Below are 19,590 nucleotides of genomic sequence, written 5' to 3' on the forward strand. Positions count from 1 at the left end.
AGATGTCAAAGACATGGTGAGACAGAATTAATGGACTTCATTCTGGGCTGCAGGGAGGAAAACTGTGGAAGGAGAAGGTGAAGTCATGCTAGCTAGCTTTGAAGTTTCAAGTCTGTTTTACTAGCAGGAAAGTGATATATTTAATAAAATCAGGAAACACAGGAGGCCCAGACAGGGAAAGAAGTTATTGGACTTTTATCCATAGTGAATCTGAGATGGCTCTGTGATGGCAAGATAGTGATGCCTCGCTGGTGCTTGGAAATAGAGACTGGAGTGCAGAGAGAGAGAATTTCATTTCATCTACATAGAGAAATCAAGAAATTGAATAAGGTGACCTTGTCTGGGCCCGCCCGGAGCCAGCGGTTCTCCGCTGACCCCGCATCCAGTGAGACACGTGGCGCACCGACGCCGACGGAGCGGACATGGGCAGAACGATGGTGGCCAGGCTCGGACTGGGGCTGCTGCTTCTGGCGCTGCTCCTACCCAAGCAGATTTATTCAAATCAAACAGCTGTTGTAACATTTTCAAGTAACTCCTCCTCCCAGAGTACCTCGACTGCCCCAAATCCAGCTAACACCACCACTGCACCAACTGGAGGTGCTCTGTGGTCAACGGCCAGTCTCTTGGTGATCTCGTTCTCCCTTCTACATCTCTACTGTTAAAAGACTCAGGCCAATGGGGCGCCTGAGTGGCACAGTCGTTAAGCGTCTGCCTTCGGCTCAGGGCATGATCCCGGTGCTTTGGGATCGAGCCCCACATCAGGCTCCTCCGCTGGGAGCCTGCTTCTTCCTCTCCCACTCCCCCTGCTTGTGTTCCCTCTCTCGCTGGCTGTCTCTGTCAAAAAAATAAATAAAATCTTAAAAAAAAAAAAAAAGACTCAGGCCAAGAAACATCTATACTTCCCCATCTTCTAAACTCAATCCAAATGGAGTCTAGACATACAGTGTGACAAGGAAAAAGCAGGTCATCATTGAATCTGCTAATTCCACACCTTCTTTTATTGACACAGAAAATATTGAGAATCCCAAATTTGATTGGTTTGAAAAACATGTGAAAGATTTGACTAGATCATGAATGTCTATTAAATAAATCTCCTGGAGTTTCATGTACAAGATGAAGAGACAACATCCAAGATTAGTTAAGAGACATTTCTTAAAATGTGGCTTAACAAGTATGGACATGTAAAATTCTACCTCGAAAATGAGAATACATTTTATCTTACCTAGATATAAAAGATGGGATGTGAACAGATTCAGTTTTCATTTGGTTCGTTAAATCTTTAAGGCCATGAAACAGTTAATAGAAAAAGCTTCCATGATTCTATTTATATGTACATTAGAAGGAATTTCCAGGTGTTACTGTAAATCCTCAATGCATTGTTTCTGCAGTACTAACTTAATGCCTATGTACTCTAGATAAAAGTTTTACCTTGTTAAGCTATCACTGTTTTTTGGGAACTGAACTCTTTCCTCTGAGGCTTTGGATTTGACATTACATTTGATTTTTTATATAGTAATTGACATGTGCCAGGGCAATGATGAATTGGAATCGACCCCTGATTGAAGCATAATGAGTAAATTTTGCTTATAATACTGATCACTTATTCCTATTCAACAGGAGTGCCAGATTCATTTAGCTAAACTGATTCCAAAGAGTAGGAGCACATTGACCTCAGCTAATTTCAAAATGCTTTTTATTTCTGCATATGTTGAATACGTCTTATAATTTTAAAAATGATCTGTTTTAAAGGTAAAATTGACAAATCTTGAAATTAAGAAGGCAAAATATGTGAAGGAGCCAAAACTGTAAATCAAGTATTTGGGAAATGAGGACTGGAAGCTTACATTAAATTTGGAAAAACTTTTATACTCTTTCTGTAAATCCTTTTTTTTTTTTTTTAAGTGAATCAGAATAGCCACATTTGGAACACTTTCTGTTAGTCAATATCTTTAGATAGTTAGAACCTGGTCCTAAGCCTAAAGTGGGCTTGATTCTGGGAAGTAAATCTTTTTACAACTGCCTCGATGCACAGAAAGCTTTTTAAAAATAGACACTCTAAGGTCTTTTGTTCGCATGGTCACACACTGATGCTGAGATGTTCCTGTATCTGATATGGCCACAGTAGTCTTGATAACCAAAGTCATTTCTTCCCCTCTTTAGGCACCTACACCAGAACAACCATATCCAACAGATCTCAAGCTACTGTGTGTGTGAATGAACATTCCATTTTGTTTCATACCTGAATGCTGTACATCTATTTTGGATTGTATATTGTGTTTGTGTATTTATGCTTTGATTCATAGTAACTTCTCATGTTGTGGAATTGATTTGCATTGAACACAAACTGTAAATAAAAAGAAATGGCTGAAAGAGAAAAAAAAAGAAATTGAATAAGGTTATCAAGGGAGAGAGAATAAAGGGAGGGAATCAGAGCCCAACTCAGACCATTAGGGACACTTACGCTGGAGTGTGGGCCACGGAGGCTGTTTAGTCAACAAATCAGAGAAGGACAAGAGGGGAGTGAGGAGCAGTGCGCTGTGGGACACCATGAATGTCAAGAAACGAGGGACTTCTCAATAAGAGGAGGTGGTCAATGCATCAGATACGGCAAAGAAGAAACATAAGAACCGAGGGGAATAAAAGCACTAAGCAGCTTCTTGAGCAAAAGTGGTTAACTTACAGAGACAAACTCATCTTTAAAAGGTTAATGAGCTTTGGGGCACCTGGTGGCTCAGTTGGTTGAACATCTGACTCTTGGTTTTGGCTCAGGTCATGATCTCGTGGTCATGGGATCGAGCCCCACGTCAGGCTCTGCGCTCAGTGTGGAGTCTGCTTCGGATGAAACGTAGAAGATGAAGGAGGGGGCAAGTCAAATGTCCCTGTGGTGTTTCTTGCACACACAGGAGGACAGATGAAGGTGGGTAGGCAGCCTGGGAGCACAGGACAGGATACAGGTTCCCTAGAACCAGATTTGTGGGGAGGGGACATATTGAGAAGGGAAAGATAGCAGGAGAGGAAGTTGTGGTCAACTGGGAACATTTGTGATTACTGTGGAAGAGTTACTTCCAGAAGTAACTGCAATATTAACCCCTTGTCAGTGTTTCTAGAAAGAACTGAACATCTGTACCAGAAATGACTACACCTCTGCAAAGACAGAAAAATATGTCTAAAAGCAAAAGCAGTTCATGGACAAAATGAGTACAGCCTGTAGTGAAGGAAGGATCTTTCACCAAGGCTTCTCAAACTATTCACGGAGCAACAGCAGAGTTTTGTTGGTTGGTTTGTTTGAATTTCCCAGTGCTTGCGATCTGATATGTTTGTAAAATAGAATAGAAGTGAATTGCTAGAAAATGGATTTAAAAACTCAAATGCATACAAATAAAAGCTCAGATATCTATATTACTAGATGCAACAGACTTATTATTCTGTCAGATTGCTGTGATCTTTCTAAACGCTTCCAACTATGTATTTTAATATCTCATTTTGGAACAAACACCGTAGAGACAACATGTTCAGCACCCGCAGTTCCTCTTTCTCTACTTGGAAATATTCACATGTGCTTTTTACCATTTCTATAAATTTCTGCAGACCCTGAGTCAGGGCTAGCTACATAATTGGCAGGGCCCAGTGCAAGACAAAAATGCAGGGCCCTTTGTTCAAAAAGAGGAAAAACGTAACATTAAAGGTACTAAATATAACACTTTTTCCTTTCTTCCAGGTCTTTTGGCTTGCAACAATGTTACTTATTTGCTGTTTTATGTTGTAAGCAAAGAAAAACTATTTTAAATTAACATCAATTTTACCCTTTATCCTTATATTGTGCAATGCCAGTTTTAAATTCAAGAGCATTTCATTATATGCAGAATCAGCAAAACTATATATTTCATATTTTAGAGCTTGAATATGCATGTCTTTTGTTCTTACCAGAATAGTGGAAATGCTGCACAGGACACATTCAACTGGCTATTCGCACTTCTTGATAGGCACATATTCCATGACCACTCACTACCTTTGGTTTACCAATGGTAAGAAAAGAAGGATTGAATTGAAAAGAAAAGGAACAATGGGTTGCCCCCTCTTTCTCTTTTCTTCTGTCATCATCTTCAGCATCAGTGGATACAAGGAAGGAACTCATGAAAGGTTATGGTAGGTATTGCCCTCCGATTTCTGCCCTACTATTAGAATGGCATCGCTTGCTTTCTGTGTTTGAAGCATTTTGGTTCAAATGGCAAGTAGCCTCTTGCGGCTCTCTATGCCCCTGATTAATTAATCATAGACATAACATACTAATCTTGTATTTGCTTTGAATCTTGCTGGACTCCTACACGTTATGAGCCCACTGAAATCCTGTGCTCACGGGGCATTGGAAACACTATAAGTGGGGTGTGAAGGAACAGCAGACCCACATATCATGTGTATCTCCTCTGCTTACGTTCATGCTGCATTGTCACAGCAGACTTTGCCTACAAAACACAAGATGTCAACAGCAGAGCATGCACCCCAGTTCGGGGTCCTTCTGTGCATGGGACCCTGTCTGACTGTATAGGTCACACTTCGATAGCACTTTGTCAACAGTTTTCTTACAGCATGCATCATGCTCTGTGTTCTGTGTGATTGACTCTGCACATCTCTCTTGAGGCTTTCAATGATATCTCCTTGATTCTTATTTCCATGGTCCAGGACCTTACTTTATTCTAGCAGATCCTTCACACCACGGCCACAGTCAACTTTCTGAACAAAAATCTCACCATATTGCTTTCCATCTTAAAATTCTTTCATAGCTCCAGTTGCCTTTGGAACAAAGTCAAATCTCTTTATTAAGCTTCTATAGACTTCCATGATCTGGTCTACTTCCTCCTGTCCAGCCTCATCTTCAACCATGTTCTTCCTGCTTGCAAGATATGATCCAAGCAGAGTCCCTTTAATAGAGTTTCCTGTCATCTTGAACATGTGGTTTCCTCAGCCTGAGAAACTGTCTGTCATTCCTCTGTTGTCCTCCACCACCCCATAACCATGTCCTCTGTATAACTTGCACCAATTCCGCAAGACTCAGCTTTTCCATCATATCTTCTTGAGAGTCTTTCCCAGTTTCTGGGTTGGCTTCGAAACTCCTCCTCCATACTGTTCTGTATCCCCTACAATGTGTCAGAATTGGCTTGTTATGGTTAAGACCTCTCCAAGGGCAGAGGCTATGTAACTCCTGTGCCCCTCATCAAGCCTAACACTTAGTAGATTTGATTGGATTAGCAATGTTTGCTGATTTGGGTTATATTTAAATCCCCTGGGGCGTGAGATTTCAATGTTACAGGGAAAATCCTCTCTCCTGATATTTAACTTAAAAGGGCTTGCGAGGTGTGCGCGCGTGTGTGCGTGCGTGTGTGTGCGTGCGTGTGTGTGTGTGTGTGTGTATAATCACTTGTACTTAATTTTCACCTTTATTGCTCAGGATATGTTTTCATCTTCAACTTTTCCAACGCTGCGAAAGCAACCCTGTGGATTTTTAAAAGAGATGTCTTATTTGAGATCCCGGAGCAAAATGGAAGAAGAATAGATATTGAAATTTTAAAAACCTGGGTTTCAATCCCAGCTCAGTCTCTTTACAGCTATGTGGCTTTGAGAAAGTTCCTTAACATCTTTCAGGGTCAGTTCTCTCAACTAAAAGGGAGATTGAGGATTGTTAGAAAGAGTAGAAAATATAGACATAAACATCTTACCCAGAGCTCATACATAATAATAATAAGCCCTCAATGAACAGTTGTTATAATTATGCAGTGAAATTTCTCATTCCTAAGTGTGCAGCTCAGAGTCTGAGATAAGAACTGAAATCAATTCAAAATAATGAACAGAATCCTAGAATGTTAGATACGGAAGGAATTTAGGATTACAAACTTGATGCTTTTTAGATGAGGAGACAGAGTCTCAATAAGATGAAAGTGAATTTCTTACCCTGAGGTTTTACAGCTAATAAGGATCAGCGTTGGGACTCAAGTCTTGGTCTTTTGATTCTAAGCGCATTGCTCATTTACTAATGGTTGTTGTTAAAACTCCCAGTAACAGCCAACTCTGTGTGGAGGGGTAATTACTAAAAAGTCTGGTCAGTCTGTGACTCTGGCTTTTATCCATTACATTCTAGTGGCCAATGTTCTCCTCCCTTACTGCTCGTGTTGGCACATTATGTGTGCAAATCTAGCCAAAGACACGTAGCATTGAGTGGAAATACGAGGAAGAGGAAAAGAAGTGCTGGTAGCCCAGAAAGTAATGATCAAAATGGACCATTCCTCCGTATTTTGAACCATTGACATACATGGTGTCCTCTGAGAGATGCCACAAAGAGGAATAGAGTGGTAAGTCTGGTGTGTTTCCAAAGCTTTTGCTCTTTCTTCCTGCAGCACTGAGCTTCCAGGCCCTTCAAACCTGATTTGTTTATGTTTTCTTGGATGCCTTCTGCTACCTTGCCACTCACCAGTGTCACAGGAGAGCTCTTGCACTTGGCATCACAGCATGAAATGGTTTGGGGCAGGCTGATACTCATCAGGTCTGTGCTGCTCTTATAGGCAAAATGACCATCTGACTCACTACTATCATATGCTGTCGTGAGAGTATTCAGCAAGGAGTTTAAAACTTAGGGCACGACACTATAATGTGTACCTTTGAAATATTAAACACAAATACACAAATTTCAAATCTAATTATTTTCTAGATGTCATAACCGAGCCCTTGTAACAGTATTTTCCAAGAATTGGCAAAGTCCTTTTTTTCATTCCAATAACTTAACTAGAATTTCACTTGAATAACATTTGATCTTTCTTAAATTCAGTATTTTATTTTGCATGATAAGGGAGAATGTGTTATGCAGACTTCATTTGTTTTTTGGGTTTTTTTCCCCAAACATGTACCTACAATCCCACAGCGTGTTACTTATACTTATATGTCTATTATAACACATATTATAAAATAATCTGATTTTAAAACTTGTACAATGCCTATCTATCCCTCAAATGAACTAAGTATCATTTGAATTACTCTTAGGGATTACTTTTATTGTAATGGGCATGGATTTGTACTGATCCCTATATCTGACTCATATAATCTCCTTCTAAAAATTATTTATTTCTAAGGAGGCCGTGTGAAGTTACAGGAAGAGCCTAGAGTCAAGGGAAAGAATGAGAAAATAAGCTTCTAACTGTAGCCTGAAGCTCACTGTTTTAAGTAACTAAATCATCCAACCAAAAAAGGCTACTAAGGTACCATTAAAATATGATTAAAAAACTTTGACGTTGTCGATGTTTTTCCTTTAGTAATAGACGAGCAGAGTGTACTCTTCCCTTTTGCCTACAGCTGACGTCTGTGGTCCTTCCTTCTTGACAACCCTACGGAAGAAAAAAATCCACTGTCATGATCTCCTTCTCCTCTCCCACCTTCTCTTTTCTTCTTCTTCTTTTTTAAAGTACATTTTTGTTCAATTAATTACCCCTGAGAGGTCTTGACATTTACTGGACTGACCTTTGGCTCCTGATATTCTTCAATTTTTTTGTTCCATTTTGTAGTCATCTTTTTAGTTCTATGTGTACTTCTCTACTTTTCTCGTCTGTTGCTTCAAGACTTCATTTTTTCATAATAATTTAGGCACCAAATACTTACTGCATCATGAAAGTGTCTGAAATAGTGTATTCTCTGAATACTTTTATTTGGGGCATTCAAAGTATGGAGAGGGACCTTTAAAGCTTTGGCAACTGCTATTTTGTATTTCAGATGCAGAAGGAGATGCTGAAGGGGTTTGTGACATTATTACATGCATGCTTCCACTTTTAGTCCATTAGTATGACAAAAATAAGGGAACAGAAATATCTATATACTGGCTTCTTTACTCTCTAGGGCTCCATGTAACTATAACATGACATTTTAGCTAATAAGCTAGAACTAATTCATCCAAATGAGTGGTGCCCCCTTCAAAGTAGTCACCTTGGGAATGTCTACACAAATGCAACTCTTTATAGCTCCTTTTTTGAAATAGTCTCGAGAACCTGAGAATGTCCTGAGTAATAGCAAATTGTCATTTTTTGAAAGACAGGCTTTTTTTTTTTTTGAAATAGCCAAATCTCATTTAAGCATAAAATCAGGCTGAAAATTTGATCATTGGTGGTATAAAATCATCCATGTTCTAAAAAATATCTGACTCTAAAAAAGGACACTAATGACTCAAGGTATTTCCTACTCAAGACATTACAGAGTTTTTGGGCAGTAACAGTGTCATTAGAATAAGTGGGTGGTCACCGAAGATGACTACTTTGATAGATGGTAACCCACCTATTTGACAGAGAGACTCTGGAATGTTTGTTAAATTAGAAATATGATTTAAATGCATCATTTATAACTTCCTTCACCTTTGTGTGAAGTCCAGTGTTATCCAGCATTAGACCCAAAGGTTTCTTCATTTGGCTAGGACAAAGGCAGTGGGTCTCTGCCGGACCAAGGACTAGATTCCTTCTTTAGACTTCATAACACTCTCCTGGATTTTTTTTTTTTTTTTTTTTTTTTTTGGCTCTTTGATGGGCGTGGGCCTCTTTTGTATCTGTCACTGTGTCATTTTCATTTATGGATTTGTTTCTTGTAGTTTTATTTCTCAGAGCAAGTCGAAAGGATTGAAATGGAAGAGAGAGAGCTGAATTGGATAGCTGAAAGGAGGACCATTTGGATTAAGGAGAAGAATGCTTTGGTAGAGGGGCGCCTGGGTGGCTCAGTCGGTTCAGCGCCTACCTTCAGCTCAGGTCGGGTCCTCAGTTCCAGTCCCTTATCGGGCTCCTTGCTCAGCAGGGAGCCTGCTCCTCCCTGGCCCCCTGCTGCTCCCCCTGCTTGTGCTCTCTTTTTGTCAAAGAAATAAATAAAATCTTTTAAAAAAAATGTTTCAGTAGAAATGTAACTGCTCCTTATCAGCTTATGTAAACTATGTTTTTGGTTTTGTTTGCAACTGGGAATTTTGCGGATCCACTTAAAGTTTGATAAAAATCAGATGTATCACTGAGTCTGTCTTCCTATCAATCTCTTTAGGTAATGTAGATGATTTTCCAAAATCTGTGAACATTAGCCTTCTCCCTCAGGGACGTCTCATTTGTGTGACGAACACTGTTGGACACAATACACAAGTTCAGCACTGACTATCTCTGAATAATTATAAATCTTTAGGTAAGGGAATCTACATTTTGAAGATGTTACTGAGGCATATTTATGAAAAACGGTTAATCTGAGGCTTTGATGATCGTTTAAAAACTTACCTATGTCTGGAAACCTCATTTTAACTTAATTTTAGTATCAGAACTTGGTCCTAGAAATAACAAAAATGAATTCACATTTTGCTTAACGTTTGCTATCATTTTTCATTCATTTTCTTGCTTTCTCATAAGCCCCCTAATTAGAAATTTGCTTAAAATGGGTGGGTAGATCTTCACACATGCTCCCTATTTCAGAAATACATGTTTGGGTTCAAGTGGTAAAAACATATTATCTGCCTTATTCCTGAACACTGACGTTTTCGTTAAGAATTTCCTTTTCCAGGGGTGCCTGGGTGGCTCAGTCGGTTGGGCGTCTGCCTTCAGCTCAGGTCATGATCCCAGAGTCCAGGGATGGAGCCCCACATCAGACTCGGTGGGGAGTCTGCTTCTCACTCTCCCTCTCCCTCTGTGCTTTCCCTCTTTCTCTCTCTCTCAAGTAAATAAATAAAATCTTTAAAAAAAAAAGAATTTCCTTTTCCAGGGGCGCCTGGGTAGCGCAGTCGTTAAGCGTCTGCCTTCGGCTCAGGGCGTGATCCCGGCCTTCCGGGATCGAGCCCCACATCGGGCTCCTCGGCTAGGAGCGGGCTTCTTCCTCTCCCTCTCCCCTGCTGTGTTCCCTCTCTTGCTGGCTGTCTCTCTGTCACATAAATAAATAAAATCTTTAAAAAAAAAAAAGAATTTCCTTTTCCAGTGGCCTAGACTCAAGATGTGACATCTAAAAAACAAAGACCCGTCATGTTTGATACCCTTCGCATAAAAATAACTGCAGGAGAAAAGTATCATGATGCGCATTTGCATGGGAAAGGTAGATTTGAGTCACTGGGACCAGACAGAGATCACGAGTAAGACTCACGCCCTGAACCATCATTACATAACTGGAAATCAACTCAACTTCCCATGGAAGCAAACTTTGTTGTAGAGCTGCTGATGTTTTTCAGATTTTCAAAATACCATTTTCAATTCTTGTTCTATTTCTGAAGAAAACCACGAGTTCTACCCTCCTCCTGAAAGCACTGATCTTCTTTGCTCTTGAGTTGCTTGTGATATGGTAGAAGTCATGCATGGTTTGAAATTCTCACATTTCTGCCTCACTGTGGATAATATTTGGGGATATTTAGATCAGGATATCAAAATTTCTTCTGCTCTGCCCTCAAGTCCTAATTTTAATTCCTTTATCATGCCGCAGTTCCCGGTTATTAGATTTCCCTGGGACCTTTTTCCAAAGGTAATACATGAAATATACAATGCGCCAAGCTTCTCTGCCTACTGAAAAAATGGGTGCTTTAGTGTTTGGAACGGGACGTGATACCCACCTACATAAATATATTTGAAATCTAAGTGTCTCCTTCAGACTTTCCTTTAAAAGAAACCAGAAAGTAGATCATGGCGGGGTTGGGGGTGCAGACGGGGCGAGTGGGTGCGGGGAGAAAATTGAACTTTCCAAGATCAGTACTTAACATAAAAATTTCATCACAATCTTTATCATCTTGCAGTGGTTGCAGAAAAGGCCTAGGCTCCCTCCACCTTTAACTTCCTAAAGTCGCCTATTTTACCTTCAAATCTGATGAAGTGTCAAAGTCATTTACCAGTAATGAGTTCTGCTGCAAATTTTATTTTGCTTGGAATTTAATTAATGGGCCAAAGACTTTCCATTGTGATTTGAGCAAATGAATAATAAATCAAGAAAGGAGATTTGTCAGGGAAGGAACATCTGTTTCTTACAAGCGTTACAACATGACTACAGCTTGGCTGCGCGTTAGCAGCACAAAGACGGTAGGAGTCCTCTCCGGTGAAGCTCTCTTCATTTATTGCTCCGCTGAAGGTGAACAGAGAGCACTCTAATGGGCCTCTGGTGTTAATAAAAGCTTTGCGCTTCTCCAGTTTGCCTGGAGCCCCTTCCTATAGGGTGCTACTGTCCTTAGTACATGGTTTGTTGAGCCCCGTCAGGATTTTGCAGTGTCAGTACTTTATTGGATGATTAATAAGGGAAAGACAAATTCATAAGCAGAAACAATATGAAATTACCATCATATTAGTGTTCACTGTCACGCTTTTTATTTTGGGGGGGGGTTTGTAAATGAGATCGTGATTGAAGTTAAGTACTTTGACTTGCACTGTCAAAAAGCAAAAATAGGTCACCCGACCTGTTGGGCTTTGTCTAGTTAAGCAATCACGGACTATCGAGAGTAGTGGGACTTTTGTCATAGCGCTCAAGCAGCCCGTCAATGGTTCGAAAGAGGAGAAGAATTCGTCTGATCCCCCAAGACCGCACTTGTGGGGGAGAAAAGAGACACGATCGTGCTTTCTCTGCTATTTATTGCTGGAACACACTTTGCTCCTATACACAAAGGAGGCTTAAGTGCCCACTAGGTAGGAATAAATCGCTTATGAAAATTTGCACTGCAGGGCTCCTGATGACCCTTGTGTAATGTTTATAATGTATGTGGAACAGTAATGGGCGCTAATGTCATGCAGAAATAACAACGGGATCCTCCGTGTTACCCTTTTTAAAAAACCTTTTCGGAAGCCTGGGAAGATGATAAGAAGAATTTCAGATTTTATTATTTTTTTATACGTCTCTGGAATACACCTCTGAGGAATGTTTTCCTGAAGGACTGAGCATTTCCCATCGTTGGAATAATGTGCAGCCCCCCAAACAATTCTTTCTAGCATCTTCCACAACGTTGCTTTGTTTGATACGGCATCTTTCATGCAATTTGTGTCTGCGATAGCTTTATAGAGTGGAAGTAAAAGATATATATATATCTTTTGTATATATATATATATATATATATATATATATATATATATATATATATACAATCAGCTGTGGGAGAGAAGACAACATGAAGACAGAGAAAGGGGGCTATTTTGGACTGGGTACAGTATATACTGAGTCAGTAAGACATGTTGCATATTTCAATGTTTGGGAATCAAGAAAGTAAATCTACCCCTAAAATTAACATGCTGAAAACCCCACTAACAGTTTCCTTCAGTTATTCCTTTTAAACATAACAAGAGTAAATTCTCAACTCACTCCAAGAAAAGGTGGCCAGAGAGAATACAGGACACTCAGTTAAATGTGAATTTCAGATAAAGAGCTGATTCTTTTTTTTTTTTTTTTTAGTGTAAGTATGCCCCATGCATTTCATGGGGCATACTTATACTAAAATATTATTCGCTATTTATTATTACTCATTATTCATGACTTATCTGAGATTGCAAGTTAACCAGACATCTTGTATTTTATTTGCCAAATCAAGTCTCGTTACTCCAGGGATAATTTCATATTATAAACATTAAAATTTCAAGAGACCAACACATTATCTTCTGACTGCAATGACTTTAAATATACTTGCAAAGGTAAGAAAAAAAATAGATATAGCCTGCTTTTACAATTAACATGAAATGGTTATTAAACGATAACAATAATGTTTGGTATTTAAAGTGAACAAATAATTTAAGTCAGACACAATTTAATGTACTAAACTCTGAAATTTAAGGGTATAAACATAGTGTCATATACGTCCACAAATAACGTGAACTGAAATATAAGGCAAGATTCATTTATCCCATCATTAAGATTTTAAAAGTAATTATCGAACTCGAGTGAATAATTGTAAGACATATTCAGAGTAGTCAAATGTCTACTTATATCATTTACTTTAGAGATTTCTATATACATAGCATAAACGTATGCTATTTATTTTTAATGTTGTGCTTTTATAAAATTTGTCTGTTCTCACATTTCACAGCACAGTCTTATTCAAATTCTTCCCTCCTAGCTTTGACATCAGTATCTTTATCACCACTCAGCACCATTTGTCATGAAAGAGTTTTCCAGTGGCTTTTCTCGCATTTTCTTCTAAGCTGTTTGAGATATAACGCCTTTACATTTGTATATGATCACTAAAAATATTACCCCAAGCCATGGTGACCATTCCTATTGCATTTGGGTAGCTTATGGTTTTCTACTTTTTCAGTAAGTGTACATTTGTGCTCTCCACAGCATGGTGCTGTTTTAAACTGGTCTTTAGAAAATTGAATATAATGGCGGACGGTATTGGTAATTAAGGTATATACTCCCTGAATAATTACTAACTTGTCTTATATTTTCATCGTACACTGTTTCCATCAAAGATATTAACTGAAATCATTTAGAGTTGTTCATTTCCTTTCTTAAACAATATGTTGCTTTTTAAAAGGAAGCAATTGAGAGTAAACCCCTTGGATATGAGAAAACATTTATGGTTTTGAATATAAGGTGACTCTTTCTGAGGAATAATTTTTGTAAAATGTTTTGTAATTGGGCATGTAACCGAACTATGCCTATCACAAAAGCTCGCGGGTAGATTTTGTAACTGAAAGGTGTCAAGGTCATTTCTGGAGCTAACTGGTAAGCCTTTTAAGCCCCATAGATATGTCTATGCCCATTTTCCTTCTGAGTCACAGGAAACAAGAAAGACCTTCACGTTTGGATATATATATATATATATATATATATATATATATATATATATATATATACAGTGGGACCTCAGAAATTGGGAATCTACCCAGGCATGGTCAGGAACAAAACAATTAATCAAGGTAAAGGGAACAGAGTTATTAGCATATTATACTTCTGTGATTCCATCTTTCTTAATTGTCTAGGTAAATTATATGTTAAAGTGAGGGTAAGAGTTCTTTTATTTTATGTTTGAACATTTGATATTAATTAAATGACCAAGCTCATGTGGTATATTAGTCACCTAATTCTAGACATTAATCCTTGGTTTAATATAGTTAAATTGTGTGTGTCTGCGTACCATGGGCATGTAGACACATGTGTATAATACGTATTTATACAAATATACAGAACAGAGCACTGGAAAACTACTTCAGGTATGGCTTTTTTAAAAAGCATAAAGGAAATTCACTTGCCGAAGTTGAAACTAGCTTTTATTTCGTTTTACATTCCTAATGCCGAAATGCATCTATTGGACTGGTTTTTGAAAGCAACTGACAACTAACAGGGCTATACAGTATGGAACTGAAGAACCCAGTAGAATACTCTATAGAAAAGTAGATTCACCAAAACGCATGTTGAATGAATTAACAAATAAACAGGATATAGACTGAAATGATTTCTTACTTGAGTGAGCACCACTCCCGCCCGTCAACAAAGATTATGTAGAAAGAAGGTAGGACAACAGCTTTGTCTCAATATTCTCACACGGTCCTCAAAGTTGATCCGTTCCCCTTACCTGGTTTTCTATCTTGACTCGAGTAAGCTTAGCCTAGAGTTTTTACCTTTGAACATGGAGGACTTAAATACCATAATTGATGATGTCATTTTCAGTGTGATACCACTGAAACAGCTCACTCATAAAACGCCTCATTTCTACTTAGTCTTTGACACATGATGGTCCCCAAGGGGCACATATCAGAGTTACCTGAGGGACTTTTTCCAGCCCCCCCCTCCCTCCACCTGGAGCTGAACAGGCCCCCTCGCCCCTCGCGAATTACTCTAACTGATGGGGTGTGTTGTAACCCTCAGGTGTGCTGGGGTAGAAAATAATTTGAAAACAACCAATCACATGAAAAGCCAAACATCTGGCCAATTATTAGCTATTTTCCATTATGCTGATGTAGATGTTCTATGATTAAACATTCAGATAACAGAATTTTCTTCTTAATCTAGTAGTTGCCATCATGTAAAGGCTGCTTTAGACTAAATGGATTTTGTATAAAAACATATTTTTTTTCTACATATAGGCAGTCATGTTTATAGTTTACTGGTCCTTTTTTTTTTTTTTTAATTTTCTGGAGGAGTTCAAAATTGAACTCATTGAGATCACTTATGTTCTGGTAACTTTTTTTTATGAACCTCTAACAATTATGAAGAAATTTCTATTCATAAAACAGAGAGTCTTAACATAAGTAATTTGCACTGTAATTTGCCAGTCAAACTTTCTAGCTCTTTGGGCAGAATTACAGCCACCTCTCAGACTTAACATCGGTAAGATCTGCCACTTTTCTGGGCCTTGTCCATAAGCATTCTAAGATTTCATTCTAATTAGTAGATTCAGAAAGCACCTACCACCGCACTCTCATCCTTGTCCAAACAGGAATTGTCCTGCACTGGCCTTGTTCTCAACAGAGTAAATACTGCCCCTGGCTAGAAGATGCTTTCTGCAGTGCAATGAAGTGACATTCAGCACCTCTCTGTAAAACCAAAGTGCTTAAGCTAGTCAGATAACCAGTTTTGATTTCATTAGGGTTTCAGATCAATTTGTCTGAATTCAATACAAAGCATGTATCACCTTGTTCTGTTTGAATTCAACAAAATACCTTTATTTTTGGAGGGGGCCTGGGAATGAGGCCTGGAAGACCAGTTCTGTAAGTATAATGCTAAAATTTGGTCTGATGGAATATTTCAGCTGTTGATCAAGCCATTTTTGCCAAGACCTATCTTTAGGGGGACACATACTATTTGGGCAGAGAAACAATACCCTTTGTCTGACAGGAGACTCTAAGCAGAGTGCCATGTTCAGAGGCCATTAAGATTTTTTCAACCAGTCGGGTAGGTCTCTTATTCCAGAACATACCTTGTGTGGGAGGTGGAGGTTGTCACATAATGGTTAGAACACTCTTGTTTAAAGAGCAGGGGGTGGGGGGCAGGGAATGGAAGACTTAACATTTGTGGAAGGATTTAGAAATCCTTCCCTACTTTCTCAAAATAGCATGACTTACTACATTCCAGCCACAAAATTTACTTCATAGGAGAATTTTTTTCTTGCTTTCCATTTGCCTGTAACAAGCTTTCTGCACTGCTCCCCCCAAAACTTTCTATGGCTGGTTTCTTATTTTTCAGGTCTTAGCTTGTATGTTCTATCTGAGAGGGCTCTTCTCCCAAATGGGTTCGATATGTCCCTAATCAGCTGCTCTTCACTATTCACTATCACTGCATCCTGATAGGTTCCTTCTTCATACCTGTCTCTTCAATATCTTCCAGTCCAGATATTCCCTTTACTTGAAATATTGATGGTAGGAGTATTGCAGAATTTTAGATTGTTTTTTCTCTTAGAGAGATGATAGGGTGCATAAACTTTATTTTAAAGAGAGTGGGACAGCACCTCGTAGTTGAGAACATTAATATTTCTGCAGTGAAAGACATGAATATTCTTATCAAGTGGGATGGATGAATGAATAGATGAATAAAGAAAACAGATTTATGTCAATACGGATCAGGTTTCACTGCTTACAAAAGTATGAAAATACTTTCTGTTTTCAGAGAAAATGCTTTCTGTTTTGATATCCTTAGGCACCAAAATATTTGGTAAAGAATTATAGGCCTGTATATATTTATCTGTTTGCTCATGGTCTGTCATCACACTAGCCTTCAACTTCCATCAAGCAGGGAACCAGGCCTGGGTCCATCTCTGTACCCTAGGACCTAAGACCACACCTGATAATAACAGACTTAAGAACGATATTTATTAAATGAATGAATGAATGAATGAATGAATGAACGAACTACATGACCTTTCCCAGAAAGAGTTTTTACTTGTCCTTTGTTCTCCCATAAAATACTGCAGCAGTAACTAAAAGACACCCATTGCGGTGCCATGGAAAGGTTCCCATTTATTTATTGATGTTTTTTTCCTGCCCCAGACTGCATGACACTGGAATATGTGACAGTAGAAACCAATTTCTCTGCATTTTGGCAGTTGGAGGTGTTATTAACCATCTTTGTCTTTCATGCCCAGCTATAAGCAGCATTCAAAATTAAAATATGAAGGGAGGGGAAATATCAAAAAAAGGCCATGTACCATTTTGTTTAATATTACTCTTAAAAATTAGTGGTCTTCAAATATAATATAATAATATCAAAGGATATTATTCAAAATGTTCATTTGGGAGTCACTTTTCTGAAATTTAGGAATATTTTTCCAAGAAAGAAAAAGGGAGGGGTTGAGACAGAAGAAACAGAGAACAGAAGAGAAAGTAAATATGTCAAAATGTTAACACTGGGGAATCTAGGTCAAAGGTAGGGTACATGGGACTCTATTGTGTTACTTATTCTTTTAACTTTTCCATAAGTTTGAAAGTTCTCAAAATAAAAGGTCAAGGATCATTCCTAATAGAAGCAAAAATAATATAGTAATTAGGAATAAGTATAACCAAAGAAGTGTAAGAATTGTAAACTGCAAACTACAAAATATTGTTGAAAAAAATTAAAGATTTAAGTAAATAGAACATGTGTCATAGATTAGAAGACAATATTGTTAGATAATAGTACTACCCAAATTGATCTACTGATTCAATGCAATGCCTGTGAAAATTCTGTCTTTTTTGCAGAAATGGACAAACTGATTCTGAAATTCATATGATAATGGAAGGGTCCCAGAAAAGCCAAGCAATCTTTACAAAGAAGAACAAAGTTGTAGACCTCCCACTCCTCTATTTCAAAACTTACTACAACACGACAATGATCAAGAGAGCATGGTACTGACACCACCATAGGCATAGAGATCAATGGAAGAGAACTGAAGACCAGAAACAAACCCACACATCTATAGTCAAGCAATGTTTGACAAGAGGCCAAGACCATTTAATGGGAAGAGATGAGTTTTTTCAACAAATGGGACACTGGATATCCACTTGCAAAAGGATGAACTTGAACCCCTACTTCATATAATATGGGAAAATTAACTCAGAATGAATCAAAGACCTAAATGAAAGAGTAAAATTGTAAAATTCAGAAGAAATCATAAGAATAAATCTTTGTGACTTTGGATTAGACAACAGTTTCTTAGCTATGACACCAGAAGCACAAGCAACCAAAGAAAAAGTTTATTAAGTTTGACATCAGTAAAATAAAAAAAATGTCTGTCCATCAAAAAACAGTGTCAAGATAGTGAAAAGGCAATCCATCTAATGGGAGAAAATGTTTGTAAATCATATAACTGATAAAATTCTGGTATCCGGAATATACAGGAATTCTTACAATTCAACAACAAAAACAGAAACACCCAGTTTAAAAAATGAATGATACATTTGAATATATATTTATCCAAAGAAGATATGCAAATAGTCAACAAGCATATAAAAAGATGCTCACATTATTTGTCCTTAGCAAGATGCAAATCAAAACCACAGTGAGGACTGCCTGGGTGGCTCAGTTGTTAAGTGTCTGCCTTCGGCCCAGGGCATGATCCCAGGGTCCTGGGATTGAGCCCCACATCAGGCTCCCTGCTCTGCTGGGAGCCTGCTTCTTTCTCTCCCACTCCCCCTGCTTGTGTTCCCTCTCTCATTGGCTGTCTCTCTCTCTCTGTCAAATAAATAAATAAAATCTTAAAAAAAAAAACAAAACACCAACAACACAGTGAGATAACATTTTGCATTCACGAGCTGACTTTACTGACACCAACAACAGCAACAACAACCAAACTAAATCAAAAGGAAACTATTATCAAGTGCGATAGTGCTGCTGCTGTGGAAAACGGGCTGGGAGTTCCTTAAAAACTCAAACAGAGATTTACCACATGATCTAGCAATTCCACTTCTAGGTATATGCCCAAGAGAACTGAAAACATATGGTCACAGAAACACTTGCATACAAATGTTGATCACAGCATTATTCAAAAATGACTGCAAAGGGAAAACATCCCAGTTGTCCCCCAACGGATGAATGGAAAAACCCAAATGGTATATCCATAGGATGGAATATTATTCAGCAATAAAAAAGACTAAAGTATTCACACATGTTACAACAGGGTGAATCTTGAGAACATTATGCTAAATGGAAGAAGCTAGACCCAAAAGGCAGCTTATCGTATGTTGCCATTTATATCAAGTGCCCTAAATAGGCGTAGAGATAGAAAGCAAATTAGTGGGGTGGTATGAGATAGGAAGTGACTTCAAGCATGTACAGGGTTTCTGTGGGGTCATGAAAATGTTCTGGAATTAGATTTAGACGGTGATGGTTGCACAACCTTAAAAATATACTAAAACCCACTAAATTGTATCCTTTAAAATGGTGACTTCCATGGTATATGAATTATCTCCTAATTATTTAAGAAGTTGAGAGTGGAAAAGATTTCTGATGCCATAGTCTCTTCAGTAAAAGAAGAAGTAACTTTATTTTGAACAGATTGAAGGGAAGGATGTGATAAGAGGGGAGACAGGTATAATAAGAAAAGCATCTATGGGGTGCCTGTGTGGCTCAGTGGGTTAAGCATTGGACTCTTGGTTTTGGTTCAGGTCATGATCTCAGGGTTGTGGGATCAAGCCTGGTGTGGGGCTCTGTGCTCAGCACCTAGTCTGCTTGAGTTTT

The 19,590-nt window shown here is 38.4% G+C and overlaps 1 protein-coding gene across 1 annotated transcript; it reads left to right on the forward strand.

Moving 5' to 3' along the window:
• Positions 1-404: 404 nt before the first annotated feature.
• On the forward strand, positions 405-666 carry LOC123800174 (signal transducer CD24). Its single transcript, XM_045809729.2, has one exon. It carries the CDS (start codon positions 423-425, stop codon positions 660-662), a length of 240 nt encoding a protein of 79 aa, XP_045665685.2. The 5' UTR covers positions 405-422; the 3' UTR covers positions 663-666.
• The last annotated feature ends 18,924 nt before the right edge of the window (positions 667-19,590 follow it).

Source organism: Ursus americanus, chromosome 2 (assembly GCF_024610735.1).
Source record: "Ursus americanus isolate L20-20 chromosome 2, mUrsAme1.1.p, whole genome shotgun sequence".
Classification (NCBI taxonomy): domain Eukaryota; kingdom Metazoa; phylum Chordata; class Mammalia; order Carnivora; family Ursidae; genus Ursus; species Ursus americanus.

What these genes read in the sequence shown, in the direction of transcription:
- LOC123800174 (XM_045809729.2), top strand. Translation starts at nt 423, where the DNA reads ATGGGCAGAACGATGGTGGCCAGGCTCGGACTGGGGCTGCTGCTTCTG.